The 19374-nt window shown below is 37.3% G+C and overlaps 1 protein-coding gene across 2 annotated transcripts in view; it reads left to right on the top strand.

Annotated features, from left to right (window-relative positions):
* Window positions 1–19374, top strand: part of LOC127450225 (focadhesin-like) — a 106197-nt gene that overhangs the window by 40893 nt on the left and 45930 nt on the right. For both annotated transcript variants that reach the window (XM_051714182.1, XM_051714260.1), the window contains 10 exons: window positions 5524–5628; window positions 7984–8085; window positions 9183–9313; window positions 9579–9705; window positions 11013–11147; window positions 11648–11698; window positions 11804–11887; window positions 11974–12112; window positions 15286–15474; window positions 15615–15736. In XM_051714182.1, the coding sequence (XP_051570142.1) occupies window positions 5524–5628; window positions 7984–8085; window positions 9183–9313; window positions 9579–9705; window positions 11013–11147; window positions 11648–11698; window positions 11804–11887; window positions 11974–12112; window positions 15286–15474; window positions 15615–15736 (1185 nt within the window). The remainder of the gene's footprint in view (window positions 1–5523; window positions 5629–7983; window positions 8086–9182; window positions 9314–9578; window positions 9706–11012; window positions 11148–11647; window positions 11699–11803; window positions 11888–11973; window positions 12113–15285; window positions 15475–15614; window positions 15737–19374) is intronic.

Below are 19374 nucleotides of genomic sequence, written 5' to 3' on the forward strand. Positions count from 1 at the left end.
TTTAAGAATGTGAAATATCAGAATAATAGTAGAGATAATAATTTATTTAAGCTTTTATTTCTTTCATCAAATTCCCAGTGGTTCAGAAGTTTACATACACTTTGTTAGTATTTGGTAGCACTGCCTTTAAATTGTTTAACTTGGGTCAAACGTTTTGGGTAGCCTTCCACAAGCTTCTCACAGTAAGTTGCTGGAGGTTTGGCCCATTACTCCTGACAGAACTGGTGTAACTGAGTCAGGATTGTAAGCCTCCTTGCTCACACATGCTTTTACAGTTCTGCCCACAAATATTCTTTCGGATTGATGTCAGGGCTTTGTGATGGCCACTCCAATACCTTGACTTTGGAGGTATGCTTGGGGTCATTGTCCATTGGAAAGACCCATTTGCGACCGAGGTTTAACTTCATGGCTGATGTCTTGAGATGTTGCTTCAATATATCCACATAATTTCCTTCCTCATGATGCCATCTATTTTGTGAAGTGCACCAGTCCCTCCTGCAGCAAAGCACCCCCACAACATGATGCTGCCATCCCCATGCTTCACGGTTGGGATGGTGTTCTTCGGCTTGCAAGCCTCACCATTTTTCCTCCAAATATAACGATGGTCATTATGGCCAAAAAGCCATATTTTTTTCATAAGACCAGAGGAAATTTCTCCAAAAAGTAAGTTCTTTGTCTCCATGTGCACTTGCAAAGTGTAGTCTGGCTTTTTTATGGTAGTTTTGGAGCAGTGGCTTCTTCCTTGCTGAGCAGCCTTCAGGTTATGTTGATATAGGACTCCGTTTTACTGTAGATATAGATACTTGTCTACCTGTTTCCTCCAGCATCATCACAAGGTCCTTTGCTGTTGTTCTGGGATTGATTTGTACTTTTCGCACCAAACTACGTTCATCTATAGGAGACAGAATGCGTCTCCTTCCTGAGCAGTATGATGGCATGGTGTTTATACTTGCGTACTATTGTTTGTACAGATGTATGTGGTACCTTCAGGTGTTTGGAAATTGTTCCCAAGGATGTACCAGATTTGTGGAGGTCCACATTATTTTTTCTGAGGTCTTGGCTGATTTCTTTTGATTTTCCCATGATGTCAAGCAAAGAGGCTCTGAGTTTGAAGGTAAACCTTAAAATACATCCACAGGTACACCTCCAGTTCAGTACACCTCCTATCAGAAGCTAATTGTCTAAAGGCTTGACATCATTTTCTGGAATTTTCCAAGCTGCTTAAAGGCACAGTTAACTTAGTGTATGTAAACTTCTGACCCACTGGAATTGAGATATAATCAATTAAAAGTGAAACAATCTGTCTGTAAACAATTGTTGGAAAAATTACTTGTCATGCACAAAGTAGATGTCCTAAACGATTTGCCAAAACTATAGTTTGCTTATATGAAATCTGTGGAGTGGTTAAAAAATAAGTTTGAATGACTTCAACCTAAGTGTATGTAAACTTCTGACTTCAACTGTATATTTTTTATGAGGGCTTTTCTAAGGACGCATCAATGTACATGTGAGTCGGATGAAGGCTTTTAGAGTGCTTTGGTTGCATCGCGCCATAAACACAGCATTTTTCGGTCAACATGTCAAGTTAAGTGTGGTTTGAAACTTAGAAAAACACATCTTAAGATCCCTGCATCCGGAATTGCGCTTCAAGTTGTGTTTGAAAGCAAGAACACATTATTATCTTGTGATGTTTCAAGTATCAAGCAGCCTGAGTGTGGTATGTTCTACTGCCCCCTGCTGAAAACAGGTTTTACTTCAAGCTTGAGTTGGTCCAATGGTAGAAATATTCCTTATCACAGTCCGGGAACGTGATTAATTACATAAATGTTTTTAATGTTTTATTTTTATATCTAATTAATTGCACAGAATTAACATGTTAAATCGACAGCCCTAGTAGAAACATTTGAAAATGCAGCAAAATAGTTTTGGAAATTCATGAAAAAGTCATGGAAATGTACTAGTCAAAATGTGTACGAACCCTGTGTGTGTGTGTATATGTATGTGTGTATGTATATATATATATATATATATATATATATATATACAATTTTAAATACAAATTAAGCAAATGTTGTCAATTGAGCTTAACTTGTATTGAACCTGGAATATTCCTTTAAGTATAAACATTAGAGATGGTGATGCTTGCCTTTGTAAGCACCACTAATTACAAATGAAATCTCTTATTTCATACATTTGCTTCTTCTCTTTCTTTATTTTATTGTTTCTAATATGACCTATCTGTAACTGCTCTTTTTTTTCAATCATTGTCCAAACTTTTCGTGTTTCCCTCTCTCCCACTCTTTCCATCACACTCAATCACTTTTCAATTTTCCACCCTTTCTTTTATCTCCGTTCATTAAGGCTGTTAACTGGCTTGCTCTGGGGGTCAGAGGTTGTGCTGGTTTCAGAGGGCTGTGCCCTGTACTATTTTCTGCTTGATTGTTTTTCTTAACATTGGTTTACTTGAACTACCAAATAAACATTATATTATACAAAAAATAAATAATAATAATAATAATAAAAATAAATACAAATTTAATTTTAACACAAACAAACTTACATACATACATATATATATATATATATATATATATATATATATATATATATATTATAAGTTTTGTACATTAACATTAGTTTTTTTATTATGAACTAACTTGAACTAATGAACAATTTTATTTTTATGAAATAATATTAACATTAAACAAGATTCATACTTTTGTTAATTGTTAGTACCTAATGCATTTACTAATGTTAATCGAATAGAACTTTATTGTAAAGTGTCACCAAATCTGTTTATTTTACTTCCTTATTCTGATGAAAATTACAATTTAGGCTTTATATTCCTAGATGTACCCTTCTTGAGATATTTGTTTTTTCATCCTCTTAAGTAACTTTATCAAATGTGAATGGTGCTTGCCTGTGCAAAGCTTATAGGTGGTTGTTAAAGTGTTGCTAGATGGTTTTGCAATGGTGTTGTGTGTGCTTGCTGGCTTGCTAATTTAAGACAAAAGAACCAACCCCCAACTTAAGTGTCTATTGTGTTCTGGTCCCTAGATATGGCCTGGGTCTTTCCTTCAGTGTTAACCTATGGACAATTTTTTCGGACATTTTTATCATCTACCAGGTGAAAATTGTAAGTCTGATCATTTAGAGAAGTAATAGCTTACCTCTTCACAACAACCCACACAATTTGAGTTGTCCAAAGGCACAAACGGCACAGGACGAGTTACGTGACAAAGTTTAATTCTTGGGGTTAGGGTTTTGTTCAGATCCCTAACACTAACTTTGAGCAATAGTAATTGTGATACCTGCCCTAAGGAGCACTAAACAGTAAGGAATTAAAGATGCCTTAAGTCCCTAGGATGGCTTTTTACACTCTTCTTTAAGCACTTTTTCCAAGTGAGTCAGGGCAAATTTGCATGAAAAGAGGCAGTAAACTATGTACAGATGCCTTTAGAAGTCATCATCAGTCTGTCGTATAAAATCTATCTTTTAAAAAAAGTCCTGGATGAGTCTGGGCAGAGTTTTCTTGGTTACTCATTTATGCACAGCGTTGGCAGCATGATGGATTGTAGAAATGTGAGCAGTCAGCGCTTTCTAGGAGCAAGAGACTTTTGATATAAACCAGCAGACCCCTTCAATCACTGCAAAGCATTTCGTTTGATGTCACATACATTAGTAAATGCAGCTCTTGGGCATGTACCACAGTCCTCAGTTGTGCTCCGTTTTCAAGTCACGGAAGTTTCTTGTCCTTCACATGGTTCAGAGTTCACTATTTTGTCAGTCATTTGGCTCGCCATAGCCTCCGCTCTGCCTCAGTCAAGCGCACCTTTCATTTCTGTTTTCCTTCAGTTAGGGCCTTGGGCCAGTGTTTTAGTATAATAGAAGCAGTGTTTATGCTGCAGAAAACAGCTTGAGAAAATAAAGAGAAAGAAAGAGACAGGTTGTTAGTCAGACGATTGGAAGGGATTGAGGTAACGTTTGGAATGAACTTCAAAGCAGAGGGCTCTTTGGCGTTCCTCACCCGAGCATGAGATGGATAACTTATGACAGTCTTGCTCGGTTTAACAGAAGCCTGAATGAGGTGGGTGAGAAGAATAAGAATGTACCCCTCCTCCATCAGCCCCTCGCTGTGATGAGCTCTCACAGAACCTGTCTCGTTACGTTATAGGTCCTGTCCAATTTTTTGGTAGCCAGTCATGGGTGATTTTGTTGATTATCTGTTGTTTTAGCCTCTTTATTTTCTGACCTTTGTAGCCATTCTTCTCTATGCTCTGTGTGCATGGTCACTTCTTCAACACGGCACTGATTTGACGCTAATTTGTTACAAGTCTTTTTCTTTTCTTTCTTTCTTTCTTTCTTTCTTTCTTTCATGCTCTGATACCATCCAATGCAATTTCTTTCATACATTTCTAAGTGTGACTTAAGCCTTTTGGGGGGGGGGGGGTCTGTAGGTTTCTTGCCTAGTGACAGTTTTGAAAATGTGGTATTCATGGGTCCTGCTATTGCATTTGTCCTCCATTGTACATGATCTTATTTCGACATCTCTTCCCAATCTAAAGGATTAGTTCACCCAAAAATGAAAATTCTCTCATTCTTCACTTACCCTGATGCCATCCCAGATGTGTATGACTGTCTTTCTTCAGCAGAACAAAAATTAAGATTTGTAGAAAAATGTTGACTTATAAGTAAACGGGTGCTATCAGGCTGTTGGCTATTTGACGGTCCAAAAGTCATATTTAGGCAGCATAAAAGTAATCCACATGACTCCAGTCAATCAATTAATGTCTCATGAAGCAAACTGATAGGTTGGTGGTTCTTTCCAGTACTCGAAGCAGGCCGATACGCACCTGTACGCCAAACAGGTTCCATCTTGATCCCGTGAAACGAGCAGGGAGCGTAAGTTCTGTACTGTGCAGCATCCTGTGTCTCTCTCGTGTGCAGCTAACTTTGCCATGGTCAAGATAATAGCGGTTTAAAATTCAGATTTCATTTAAGTATATATCAGTGGTGTGATGGCTTAATGTGTACATAATATTGTATTTTCTTTGTGAATTATGAATATTTCAAGTGAAGAGTGTCATGTGCATTCTCATCAACTACTCTTACACTTGTTAAATAGCAGGGAGTTTATGATGATATCAAACAATCCTAAAAATAAGCATATAAATGCCATATTGAATAAAAATAAAATGCTATTTAGTGAGAGCTGTACTGTTATTGCATTTAGTGCAAGTACCACATGCAAAAGCCTCCTTTTGGAGGGCGTGTCCAACATATTTGCACATTTTCTTAGTAAATCACCCTCAAAATGCCCATGACGCACACATGCAATTTCATAGATTGCACAAGCAAATTAGCACCCGTTATTTAAGATCTTAGTAAATTGGAGCCAGTTAGTGTATTTATATGTTTTTATGTAGGATCTTATTGATTAGGCCCTGATGAGTTAATGGCTAAGTCTTTCTCTTTTTTTGTTCTGCTACACCCCCCCAACCCCCCACCCCCCATAACCTCTAGGTGCCAGGTCTACTTCCTGTCCTTATGTTTAAACTGGGCAGAGTGTCCGATTCAGCTTTGTCTCACTCTGTTCTCTACACTGTGCCAAGACTGGGAACACACAAGGTAAGAGTCATTTTGTTAACTGCTATGTTATGATATCGAAACACTTTTACTCTAAGCCCCGTACACATTGTCAGAGATTTTGTTGCTAGATGTTGCTAGTCTCTGTACTCTGTGTCGCTAGTGGGCATTACTGCTGCTGTCGCTCTAACATTATTGGTTGGTTGCACAACTGGCCATAGCTTTAGAAAATCTGATCACAGATGATATACTGTATATTGCTAGTAAAACAAAGATACCATTCTCTTTTGAGAAGGAATCATTTGTTTTGCCTCTAATACTGAACATTCTGCAGGGTAGAGTGTTCAATGCATCATATCATGAACAAGATGAACAATCTATTGATTTGCAAATTAAACTCACTAACAATATTTCTGGTACATCATCCAGTTTAATAAGAAATCAGTTTACTTGCTGCTAAAAATTAGCATTCTGGATGGGAATGTGTCATAAACTGCAGCAATACTCAATGCATTATATCAACTCAATGAACGATCTTTCAATTGCTCGGTGAAACTCACTCAGAATGCTGACCATTTCTGACATGGTTTTCCATGCATCGTTTCATTATACCCATGCATGTGGTTACAGACAAATGATACAGAACATTGAAATCGATGACAACTGCCCAGTCAAGCATGCAAGCTGATGAAAGTGTCATAGAAGCGACACAAAATTATTTGGTTGCTTAATTTGTTGTTGCATTTGCTTTTAAATCACTATCGGTTATGTTTAGCTGTTGGTTAAGGATAAGGATGTCTGTTTTGTTCACCTCTTATGTGCTTTAAGGTTAGGTTCCAGGTTACGTTTTACTCAAAACCTTGATTTAAAATTCACCATAAATACCTACTTTGATTACAACATAATTTGACTCGCTTTTGGCACCCCCTACTGGACATTTCACTGGGAAGCTGCGGCAAAACGTGTAATAAAGCACATTCTTTTGGTTTGCAAAAATGTTGCCATGGTCAAGGTAATTGCTTGCGATCAGGCTGAAGAAAAAAAATCAAATCAATCAAATCACTTTATTGTCACTCAACCATATACACAAGAGCAACAGTGTCTTGGGTGCAGTTCCAAGCAACATAGCAGTCATGACAGTGATGAGACATATACCAATTTACAATAAACATCAGATTTACACAACACAATTTACGAAACTAATATACACATAATTAAAAAAAACCTCTCTGCGTGTGTTTGAGTGTTTGGACTCGTGCATGTGTGCACAAACCCCTTTTGAGAGGAAAGTCTGTAATTTGTGGATAGTTGCAGTACCCAGTGATGCAGGTGGGAAAAGTAGAGAACATGATATGGCTACTAGGGGCTACGTTTTAGAAAATGTGAAATATTGTTAGGTCAAATTATAATCGAAGATGGACAAAAAACTATTTAAAGCTTTTTTTACATCCAGAAAGTTACTAGATGAAAGGTCACAACTGGTTCTTCCCTTACCTGTCAAAATTGGCCCGTTAAGACAATGGAAGCAACTATTTGTTTTTCTCAATTATATATAAAAATACTTTGCAGTATTTATATCTGTCCCATGTCAAAAATTACCCTAAGACAAAAGGAGGGTTAAAAAATGCATACAATAAAAAGGTATTTCTATATTGATTTGCAAATTATTACTCAGTTATTAAATTTCAATAAAAAAGTAAAGCTGTTAATAGGTACATTAAGAAAACAGCACCATTCCATGTGTATAACAGCTCAGTGGCTGACATAGAATCCAGAAATATGAATATTCTGTTGTCCATCCAAATAGATTTGGGATATTTTGCTGCTACTGTTGCCATGGCAACAGCTCACCTGCAATATATGCAACTCCAGCCATTAACCTGGCCATTGTCTGTGCCATAGTTATTTATTGTTGCTGCTCACATTAGATATTATTCATAAATCTTGTATGCCTAGTGTGTACTTTTCTAACATTTTGCTTGCTGGTGAAATGCCAGATCAACAAAAATGTGTTCTTTAGGTTGCATAATGAGCATACACTGCCATTAAGCATAAAATATGGGTGCATGCGAGAGATGCGGCTGTTGTGTTTTTGCTGATGTATTTTATTTTTATTTTAATGGTTAGACATGCCGTCTTATTGCATTCAACCTTAGAATATAGGTGACAATTTGTGGTCCAGTTATGTTGTCTTTATAATGGTGTACATTGTAGTCCCTTTTAAATGCACAGCTGCTGGCCTATAGGTCACAGCCAAAGCATTAAAAGCATAAAAGCAAATGCTTTACTTAATTTCTCTGAAATTGCACGTGCATATATGCAGTCATTTTCATAAATGTTTCAGCATTAGGTGGATGTGTCCTCTGCCTTTGTCCTGATGGATTTCTGTCCTCTCAGTTCTGTATTCCTCAGGTTCTTCATGTACTTCAGACTTTGGGCAGTTCACCCAGACTGAGGCCTGTGGCTCTGCGGCTTTTAGCTCTTTTATGGCAAAAACAGGTGTTGTTCTCACTGACCATTCATTCTCGTCATGTTTTGTTAGATCTTTAAGAACATGCGTAGATTCGAAAAGTTTGTTAATTATCTTTCAAAATTATTTTATGTTGAAAATTAATCAGCTGTTTAATCAGTGTTATAGTGTATTGCAGCTATTTTACAGGCTATGCTACATTATAGTCAAGAGGTAAATTGAGCCTGAATGATCCGGAATGGTGATCTGACCCCATCAGTTCTAGCTCCAGTTCAGTACATTTACATACCACTGCAAGAGTCATACCACTAGACCAGCACAAACCATAAAGACTTAAGTGATATTTGTGCATTTATCTGTATATGTATTGAATTTTTTTTAATGATAATTTATTTTATTCTGTTATTCACCTAGTAAATATATACTTGTAGTTCTATCACAAAAAGGGTTTCAACATAGGTAATAATGTCTTTTTGAGGATATATGATATAGCCTTTTATTAAATAGAAGTAGATAAAATAGCAATAGTAGCTATAATTTAGTGCTGGGTGAAAATAACTTAATTAATTATTTGATCTGATATGTTATTGATTCCCAAAATCCCAAGATTGCTGTTTTCTTTCTATACTATATAAATATATCCTTTTTTTTTTTTTTCAGTGGATGTGTGAAGATTTTTACCGTTCAATTATTTAAAGTAGCTTTGTGCAGAGTTTCTACTTGTTTCTTGCTACAAAACTGTTTTATATTTTTTATTACATTTTGAACAAATGATTAAACAGTGGCAAGAGCTGCCCCCCTGAAGCCAGTTGTAAAAATGTAATGCAGTGTATTGGTTACCTCAGTTTGTATTAAGCCCTTTTACAGAATATAATGATGTGCTTTGTATGAGTGATATTTAAGCAAATATCATATTGAAGCAAAATTGACACTGTAACTAAAATATCCCAAACTGAATTAATACCAAATTGAATCAAATCAGTCTTTTTGAATCAGAATCTAACTGAATCGGGAAATCAGTGCTGATACCCATCCCTACTATAATGCCAATTATGTATCATATTTTAACCTTAAAACTTTAAGCCATATCCTAGGACATATCTGAGGCTTTTGTCATTTTGTACAGGACCGTGTATATCCAGACCTGCAGAGACTGATGTCACAGCTTGAAAGATCCTCTGTGGTCATTGGAAAAGAGACTCAGTGGGAGCAGATTTTGGCTAGGGCGGCCTGTGTCAGGGACATCTGCAGGGAGAGGTCTGTTTCACCCACACTTTTTCTATTGCTGTTAAATCTGCCTTTGTCATTCATTTAGTTGAAATTCGTTTTAGATTTGATGTGCTACTTATTTCAAATAGGACACAAGTCCACTACTGTTTTGTACTGAAAGACTGGGCTAAAGACCTCAGTGAATTTTCACCTTCAAAAGTTTAATTTCCAGAATACCCTTAACATTGCTGCACTTGTGTGGTCACATTCATTTATTCCTCTTCATTCCCTAATGGTTTACATTTTGTTCCAGGCCGTACCAGCATGGAGGAGACATGCTGGCCGCCATCACTGACACACTGACACAGTTCTCCAGGAAGGATCAAGCCACCCCTGTTGCTCTGGCACTGCAAGGCTTACTGGAGCTCTGTAGAGCTGAGGTCAGAGTGCTCTGTCTTTATGTATCCTAATGGTCCCATCATTAAGTGGTCTCACAGAGACAGAATTTTGACCATCAGCATGAAGTCTGGTCCAGTCTACTTTGCAGCTTATTCTGGCCAAGAACTGGCCACTTAACTGGCCACAAAACCGACTAACCACAGTTCATTTATTATTTGACGTTGTAATCAGTGATACCGCAATGATTGACCTGCATGCAACAAAGTGGCAGCGCATTCAAATAATGGCAGTAGTCTTCATGAATGGTAACTATTTCTGGAAAATATGTGTAGTTAGAATTTCGGTTGGTCCGGAAGTAATAAGTAATGTAGCTCTGAAAACAAAGCAAAACAGTTCTGCAGGCAAATATCATGTTTACTTGATATGAAAATCCTCAAGCAAAACTCTATTTCAGTCATGACAATTCTTGAAATAAATTTAAGGTATTATAACAGATATCACAAGTTAGTAGGTTTGGTCTTGTCTGACTAGAATTGCTTCGATTAGAATCACTAACAAGAATCGCTGCTGCTGCAGAGGATGTACGAAGACATTAATGCTAAAAACATACACACACAGGCTGTGTCAAGCATATAAGAAATGCTGATGCTGTTGCTGCACAATTAAACATAAGACATGATGCATTGAGCATGTATGACATGCTGACGCTGCACAAGTAGACATGCATACAAGCCTCTTGAAGCAGATCTAGACCTGTGGTGCTGGGGAGGAGGAGGGTTTCAGTGAGAAAACTGTTGTAGTGTGCTGCAGTGAAACCGGTTTACCTGCAATTGAAATGTTAGACAAAGGGACTCCCTTGTTGATTGGCAAATTACATGTTCAAAAGACCTATCAGCTGCACCAGGAAGAGTTTAATGACTGAACTGAACTATTTCTTTTAAAGACACTATGTCATGAACCTTTGCGCTTTGGCATATTCAGTGATTAGCTTTTCCTCTGAAATTAAAGTAGCATGTAACCTTGTAAACAAGACTTTGTTTCTCGGTGGAATGATATGCACCTGTGTGCCTGTTTTCGGAAATCGTGTAAAGCCAGTCAATCAAACTGGATCTTATGAATTTTAGGAAGCAATTTTTGTGTGCAATATGAATTAGACGGTTTGTGGGTGTGCCAACTGAGGCCAAGATTTAACATTTATTTCCTGTTATTTCTTATTCAACATCTGCAGATTTGGATCTTTCTGTTCAGTGCTGACCTCTGTATTATTGTAAATATAACATCTTATATTGTGAAGAGGCTGAAATGATAATGATTTGTAATGAAACGTTCTTGTCTCTTTTCTGTATAGGTAGTTGATATCAGGTCTACATGGAAAGCTCTCTCTCCTAAGTTGTGCTGTGATACCAGACCCCTGGTTCTAAATGTCACCGCTGAACTGCTGGCATTGATACCTGCTTTGAATGTCAAAACAGAAGAATATGAGGTATGAGACAACCATCCTCAGTTTCTGTGAGCTCTGCTGGATTGCTAGATGTATTGTGACATTTTGTAGAAGTGTATGAATTCATAGATAAAGTCAACGTGAAACCCTGTTCGCAACCTATTTCACCTCTGTAATGTTATGTATTTCTAAATAATAAAAAAAACAACAACAAAAAACATATTCAATGAGAAAATGTAGGGCAGGACTTCCATACCAGAATGGAGCCACACCTGAATGTGAGTTAAAAAAAAAAAAAAAGAATTTATTTATTTTTTTAAACCATTTTCCAATTGCCTGTGTCCTAAGTGATCTCAGGAAAACCAAGTTGCAATAATTTGTTGAAAGATTACAAGTACTATTTTTTTTTCTGTTGTTTACAGTAAGACTAGGAACATGCATTACAAAAAAGTAATTAATTTAGATTTCATGATACATTTTTTCACATTTTATAGGACTATAAAAGATGAATGACCTCATGTTTTATGTCTTTTATGATGCAGAAGTTCAGAAATGAGGCAGTCAATGTTTTATGGGGCTATGCTCTTAGTCAGGTAAGTACTGACATTTTGAAATAGTAAATAATGAAATTGTATTTTTTAACGGCATGAGTGAACAGTAATATTTAAAGCTTTTCTTTTCTTCAATGGTGGTGTCAGGACCCAGAGGTTGCAAGCCATGGTTTCAAAGCCCTCTCCGAATTCCCTGAACCTTCCCACACTATTTTACACCTACCAGAGCAGGTGAGAACCTTTGCAGAATGTCTTCACACTCTTTTTTATGTTTGTTTCATGTATCATAATAATGATGATAATGATGTTGCTTACAGGCCAGACCTGTTCCAAAGCAGCCGGACAGTGAGGACGAAGGGGAAGAAAATGAGAATGAGGAGAAAGATGAAGATATTTCAGTGCCAGGGGCATCATATGTGAAGCTAGTTCGACTCACGGCAAGACCGGTTTTAGCAGGTATGCTTATAAGATTGCAGCAGCTGGCTGGCTGTTAATGTTCAAGCAACCTTAAAGGAATAGTTAACCCAAAAAGGAAAATTCTCTCATCGTGTACTCACCCTCATGCCATTCCAGGTGTTTATGACTTTCTTTCATCTGCTGAACACAAATTAAGATTTTTAAAATAATATTTCAGCTCTGTTGGTCCATACAATGCAAGTAAACGGGTGCCAAAATTTTGAAGCTCCAAAATCCACATAAGGGTTACATAAAAGTAATCCATAAGACTCCAGTGGTTAAATCCATGTCTTCTGAAGCGATATGACAGCTGTGGGTGAGAAATGGATAAATATTTAAGTCCTTTTTTTTTATTATAAATTCTCCTCCCTGCTCAGTCAATCTCCACTTCAGTTTCACTTTCCCATTCTTCTTCTGTTTTTGGTGATTCACAGTCTTAATGCATATCGCCCCCTATTGGGCAGGGAGTAGAATTTATTATAAAAAAATTCCTTAAATATTGATCTGTTTCTCACCCACATCTATCATATTGTTTCTGAAGATATGAATTAAAACACTGGAGTCACATGGATTACTTTTATGCTTCCTTTATGTGGATTCTGGAGCGTCACAATTTTGGCACCCATTCATTTCCATTGTGAGGACCTACAGAGCTGAAATATTCTTTTAAAAAATCTTAATTTGTGTTCTGCAGAAGAAAGACAGTCATTCACATCTGGGATGCCAGGAGGGTAAATCATGTGAGAATTTTCATTTATGGGTGAACTATCCCTTTAAATACTTTCACACAATGAAAGTTCTATTTGAATAATGGTTTAAACCACTAGGCTTTCATTTTAACCAAAGAGCTAAGTCTTGTGACCACAATGGTGCTGATGAAGCACTGTTGGTCTTGGTTAAAAAAAAAAAAAAAAACGTTTATAGTGAGGCCACAAGAACACAATTGTTCTTGCTAAATAAAACACTCATTTGACTCAGCTTGAAGCTTTCTGGAACATTAAAATGACATACAGACTTTCCAACCACTGTTCTGAACATTGATGTCATGCAGAGATAATGCTTAGCATGGTTTTGCCATTAAATAGAAATCCAGAAATAAGAAACTCTACTAATTCTGATGAATAGGTTTAACTCCTACTCATTCGAAGTCAAGAAAATAAAACTTGTTCTTAGGTCATATACCTTTTGTCATTAAATATTGGATTAAAAATGTTATCTATAAACACTGAAGTTAGTTTAGAAGTTTTTGAAACGTTGTACCATTATTCTGTAGTGCGGTGTTCAGCTGGATACAGTTATGACATAATTTATATACTTATAACATGTAGCTAATGTATCTAATTTTGCCATGACTTGCTCAGTACTCATTGGACTTTTGGTTTTCCAAATGAGTCGAGACTCATTTTTCAGGCATTGCATCTGAGTGTCAAGTGTTTTCAAATTGTTTTCTGGATGCTACATATTGTGACCCACCATTCATATTTTGTATGGTCTTATTTCAGAAAATTTGTTTGTTCATATTTATAACGTTCTGCATTACAGATTGCTTGTCAGCTGGGTTGGCAGCCAAATTAGTTTTGTAAGCCTTTCTTTCACATGAGACTCAATAACCCATATTGTAAATGTTTTTTTTTTTTTTAATACCAAGTCTTGACTGTTTCACGTGAGCATGTGTGTGTCTGTGTCGACTTGTATGTCTGTCTTTGTCTGTGTGTACCTTATTAGAACGTTTTTGTGCATATATAGGGAAGTCGGCGTCATCACTCATTATGTCAATGCAATGATTGTCACATCATAAATGTTCCCATGCAAGACGTTTGTTTTCCTTTTGTTCCCAAACCCATCTCACATCCATTGAGCATCAGCCATTGATGCCAAATGTGTAAATCCAAGAATCCTTACATTTGACAGCAATTGAACTTTCCCTCTGACAACAATTACAGCTGTTCATTAGATAAGCATCATTTTCCCCATTAACAACAACAAATGTTGTTAGCAATGTTTTAACAAATTTGTGATTATTAAAAAAAAATATTCCGTTTTAAATTAGATGGTCACATTTTTGGCCATAAACGATCAAACAATAAAGTCAACATTAAAGTAATGAACATAATTCGTATAACTTCTTACATCAGAATGAAACCCTCAAAAGAGAGAGTATTGGAACTTAAACTTAATTTAAACATAAACTTTTATTTAAAACCACTAAAACAAGGAATAGGCCTAGATTGTATTTGTTGGGTGTTAGATTTTTCTATTATTTAATTTATATAAGTTAAAGTCAACATGAAATAATAATGATCCTTACATTCTAAGTACACTTTTCTGGTCTTATTGTGCATGATTCATATAATTCCAAAGGGGGAAAAAAAAAAACATTCATCATAACCTTTCATCAAAATGAATTGCCAGCAGTGTTTCAGGAGGAGAGTTGATCTCTTTGCAAAATTCAGGTCTGGCTCCATTATGGTGTGGAACACCCACTTTTTGCGATTCAAACGGTTAATGATGGATAAAATCTTTGTGTTTGTGTGTTTGTGTGTTTGTGTGTGTGGAGTATTCTGTTTCACTCTGAAATATGTCATAATATGAAAGTAAAATTGGGAAAGCTGTTTCATTTTAACCTCAAATTGCAAACTATTTACTCATAAATTTACCTACTACCTGTTTAGCTCTTTCTTTTCATCTCTCAAAGGATTATATAAAGGATACATTTGTTTTGGGTTAAAAAACAAGCCAGCTGCATCATTTTTAAACTATCTGTTGAAATAAATTAGGACAGATATGGTGTCTCGAAAAGGCTTGCTAATATTTTACATAGCATAAAACCCAAGGTGTGATCTTCTATACATACTGTTATGTAATTTTACCATGTTACCATGATTTATCAAAGAAATGGGTTAGAGTTTCTCTAAAGCAGATCACTGGACAAACAGGACTTGTTTTAGACCCTGAGGCTGTGAGTGATGTCATTTACTAAAAGTGCAACATGCAGCATAGCAAGTCCATAAGAAAGGATGTGTTGCTTTATAGAATTATAGAATATATTTTAAATCGACTTCTGCTGCTTTTGTAATGAACTGACATTTTTAGATACTGTAGATGTTAATGTAATGTATTGATTAACCTTAAACAAAAAAATGACTTAACCCATGAATTATCCTTTAAAACAGCCCTTGAGACGTTCCTAACAGCACTAGTGAGGCAGGAGATGAGTCAAATGCCCCGTGGAGTGTACCATTCAGCCCTGAGTGGAGGAAATTTGCGCTCTGACCAGGGAAAAACTGTGTCTGGAATTCCTTCTTTCATGTTGAAAACATATGAGAAGAACAAGCAGCCAGGATTGAAACCTGGTTTAGCAGGCAAGTTACTTTTTAAACTGCATGTTTGCCACAGCTGAAGTTACTAGGTTTTTTTATTTTTTATTACATAGTGATTCTATATTAACAATATAAATATAATAAAGTAATGTAAGTTTGTGGTCTTGATTGGTCTCTTTCAGCTGGGCTTCTGCTCTGTTATGACCTTCCTGTTCAGACTGACAAAGATGGACGCCCAATTACCCGCTTCCTTGTCAGCAGAGGGCGGAGCTATCAACAAATGTTAGCCACCCTTATTCATGAGGTACATGCCAGCAGATACCTATGGCGTTTTCACACCTAGTTCGTTTGAGCACTCCAAGTGCTCTCAGAGCGGTATAACGTGTATATCTGAACAACCCAAGTGGTCTCAGAGCCCCCTAAAAGGACCCAAAAGCTAACCGTACTCAGACCACCTCAGGAGGTTCCACATTAATGTGAAGAGGACCAAAAAAGAAACCGGGTTCTCTTTTAAGTCCACTTATATTGTGAACACTATAAGCACTGAGGTCATTTGCGGCTGGTTCCCTTTCTGGTTCACTTTAGCCGAACTGGGTTTGATTAACTTAAAAGGTACTATATATGAAACCACCCTTAATGCCAGTGCCACACTAGCCAATTTTTCCAGTGATTTTCAGGTGTGAGCTTTGTTAACATAATCGCTGGCCAGGCAGAGGGAGACGAAGCATCCATTAGCGCCTGCCAGTGGTAGGTCGTTAACCACATGACAGTTGGGACTCCCTGCTGAGGTAATGGCTTCAAAAACTTAAAAAGCACATCAGGCTTGTTTGAAAAAATCGTTCTGTCGTCAAAGCTGGCTCTTATGTTCTCATCAAGTGACCAGTGAGCTTCATCTTTTACTGAAGAACTGACAAAACGTCAAGCTGATCTGAACGTTTTCATCTGTGATCACACACAATGCATATCATCACAAATGCTGATTGTAATTCTCAGTGATTCTGTAACCAAGTGTTTTTCTTGCATTTTTCTCCTGCACTAAAATGACATCAGAAAGCAAAGGCACAACAGTCTGTTTTTATTGAATGTAAATTATTTACGCACTGAAAGTCATAAAATCAAAAGTCAAAATTGCCAAAAGTGGAGACGTGTATTTTTCATCGGACAGCAACGATATAGACATACGAGTTCTACAGCAAGCCTCGAGGAGATATATACACAATCACACACTTTCACATGGTAAAGTTACTCGTGAATCGCTCCCTAAATCACTCTGCTACAATTGTTTCTGCTTATGTGGTGCTACTGTTGTTTTTTTGGCGAGCTCCACATGACGGAATCAGAGAGAGTTGCGGTGAGTTGGTATGTTTGTCACCCCACCACCATTCTTAATTGGCAAGTGTGTCATACCTCCGACTGAAGAGAGCGAGATCTCAGCAAAACAGTCCGCATGTGTGACACCCTTGGCTAAAATATAGTTGTTTGCAGTCTCCTAGTGTGGTGCCAGCTTAAGATTAAAGTGCCAACTCGCTGGACTGTTGGTTGCTAGTAGGCAGTCCTATTCGACTACCTTATCCAGCTATAGTGTTTGAACTCCCATTAGAAGTCGCTGCATCTCATTGCTGTGCAAGTTGAACTCTGCAAAATTTTGTTGCATCGCCATGACGCTCATGTCACCTCAAATCATCAAACTCTCATTAAAGATGAATGACTTCTGGTCATTTTCGCTGCTGCAAATTGCTGTCAGTGTTTCGTAAATTACTAAACAAAGGGATCCGAAGAACACAAGTGCAGGGACAATTTCCTTTCCCAACTCTCCTTCTCTTGGTTACATTCCAGGGCTCAACAAGTAAGGATTTTTTTAACAGTAGTTCAGATTTGTACTTGCTCTGCCAATGTTTTGGCCCAATATTTCTGACCCCAACACAAAAAATTATAAAAAGAAAATGTATTTAGAGAAAAAGTTTATTATGTGAAAAGTAAATATTTTGTTTATAATTTTAACTAGATAGGTAAAGTTTGTCAAGATTAAAGGCCCGGTTACATTTACCTTTGCATGGCGAAATTTCTTGGGTGAAGAATGCGTGGGCTGACAATGTGTGTGTGAAATCAACAAAACACTAATTGGCAAGCAGCCTCTTGCTGTGCGAAAATCGTAATTCCGATCAGTTCGAAAAGATGTAGCAACGCGAGTCAGAACAGTTTGAAGGTCTGTGCCATGTTTGGTAGAGTTACAATTGATAATTTTGGTTTTGGCTTAAAGGTGCACTACCATATTTTCCGGAATATAAGTTGCATTTTTATTTTATTTTTTTATCATCTGTAAGGTCCTGCGACTTATAGTCCGAAGCGACTTATATAACATAATTTGTATGTAATAATGTCGGCAATTGTGTTCAAATGCATGCACAACAAAACATATAAGCTTACACTCAAACAGATGAAAACGTCAGTCATAGAGATAGTGGAAGTGTTTTAAAGTGTCCCATTCAGAATATTTTGCCTTTACAAAGTACTTTATGCAACCAATTTCAATATTCTGTCCATAAAAACATTATTTTTCCAACAAACTCTAGACTGCTGTGAAACGCAACTCATCATATGCCCACAAAATTACATTTTATTACACTCGTAGTAAAAACATTCAGTCAGCGAACCGGATAATTAATGCTCAGCATAGAGGATAAATATCAGAAATATCCACAAATAGACAGTCACTAACATTAATGAATGAATATAATACAACATGCATAATGTTTTACTCACAGACAAGAAGCTGTTTCTTTATATGCAACATAGCATAGTGAGGTGGGGCCTGGGTAGCTCAGCGAGTATTGACACTGACTATCACCCCTGTAGTCGTGAGTTCGAATCCAGGATGTGCTGAGTGACTCCAGCCAGCCAGGTCTCCTAAGCAACCAAATTGGCCTGGTTGCTAGGGAGGGTAGAGTCGCATGGGGTAACTGCCTCGTGGTCGCGTTTAGTGGTTCTCGCTCTCAATGGGGCACGTGGTAAGTTGTGCGTGGATCGCGGAGAGTAGCATGAGCCTCCACATGCTGGGAGTCTCCACAGTGTCATGCACAACGAGCCACGTGATAAGATGCGCGGATTTACGGTCTCAGAAGCGGAGGCAACTGAGACTTGTCCTCCACCACCCGGATTGAGGTGAGTAACCGTGCCACCACGAGGACCTACCAAGTAGTGGGAATTGGGCATTCCAAATTGGGAGAAAAAAAACAAAGCATAGTGAGGTAATCTTCACGGAGCACGTCTGAAGTTTGAGCGGCTGAATGGAAGTCAGGCAGCTGCTCCTGGGTCCTAGTGTCTGCCGTATGCAACCTCCGTCAGTGCAACTGTTGTTTTTTGTTTTCTCTGAACAACTCGATTTTGACCAGGTGTGACTTATATTCAGGTGCGACTTTATTTCCGGAAAGTACGATAATTAAGTGTTTTCTTATTAAACAAGTTTTACAGATAATGACATGGATAAACATTTTTAGAAATATGTTGAAAATGATGTACACTCACATGAGATGAAGACTCATGTCAGAAACCCAATAAAAGCTGTTTAATTTTACATGGAGCAGGTCACCCCCTGATGGGCGTTACCTTGTTGAGAGTACATGACACTGTGTCATGCAATTGACTGAGTTATGACCACTTATAATGACAAGAATAATAACATGTTTACTTTATATAGCACTTTCAGCCAAGGCTCAAATTAAACATACAAAACAAGCAAACCAAACAATATAACAACAAACACAATATACTTACTACAAACAACAGCGAAGCCTGAGTCAACAGTATAGTCCAGAGTGATGGTATTATGGTATCAGCAAGAGTGTGATCCACCAGACAGTCTGAACAGAATGAGTGCAATGAAAAGATAAAATGTCCAAACAAGAGGGAGTGATGAAACAAGCCACTAGCTCCTGCACCTCT

This window comes from Myxocyprinus asiaticus, chromosome 1 (assembly GCF_019703515.2).
Source record: "Myxocyprinus asiaticus isolate MX2 ecotype Aquarium Trade chromosome 1, UBuf_Myxa_2, whole genome shotgun sequence".
Lineage (NCBI taxonomy): Eukaryota > Metazoa > Chordata > Actinopteri > Cypriniformes > Catostomidae > Myxocyprinus > Myxocyprinus asiaticus.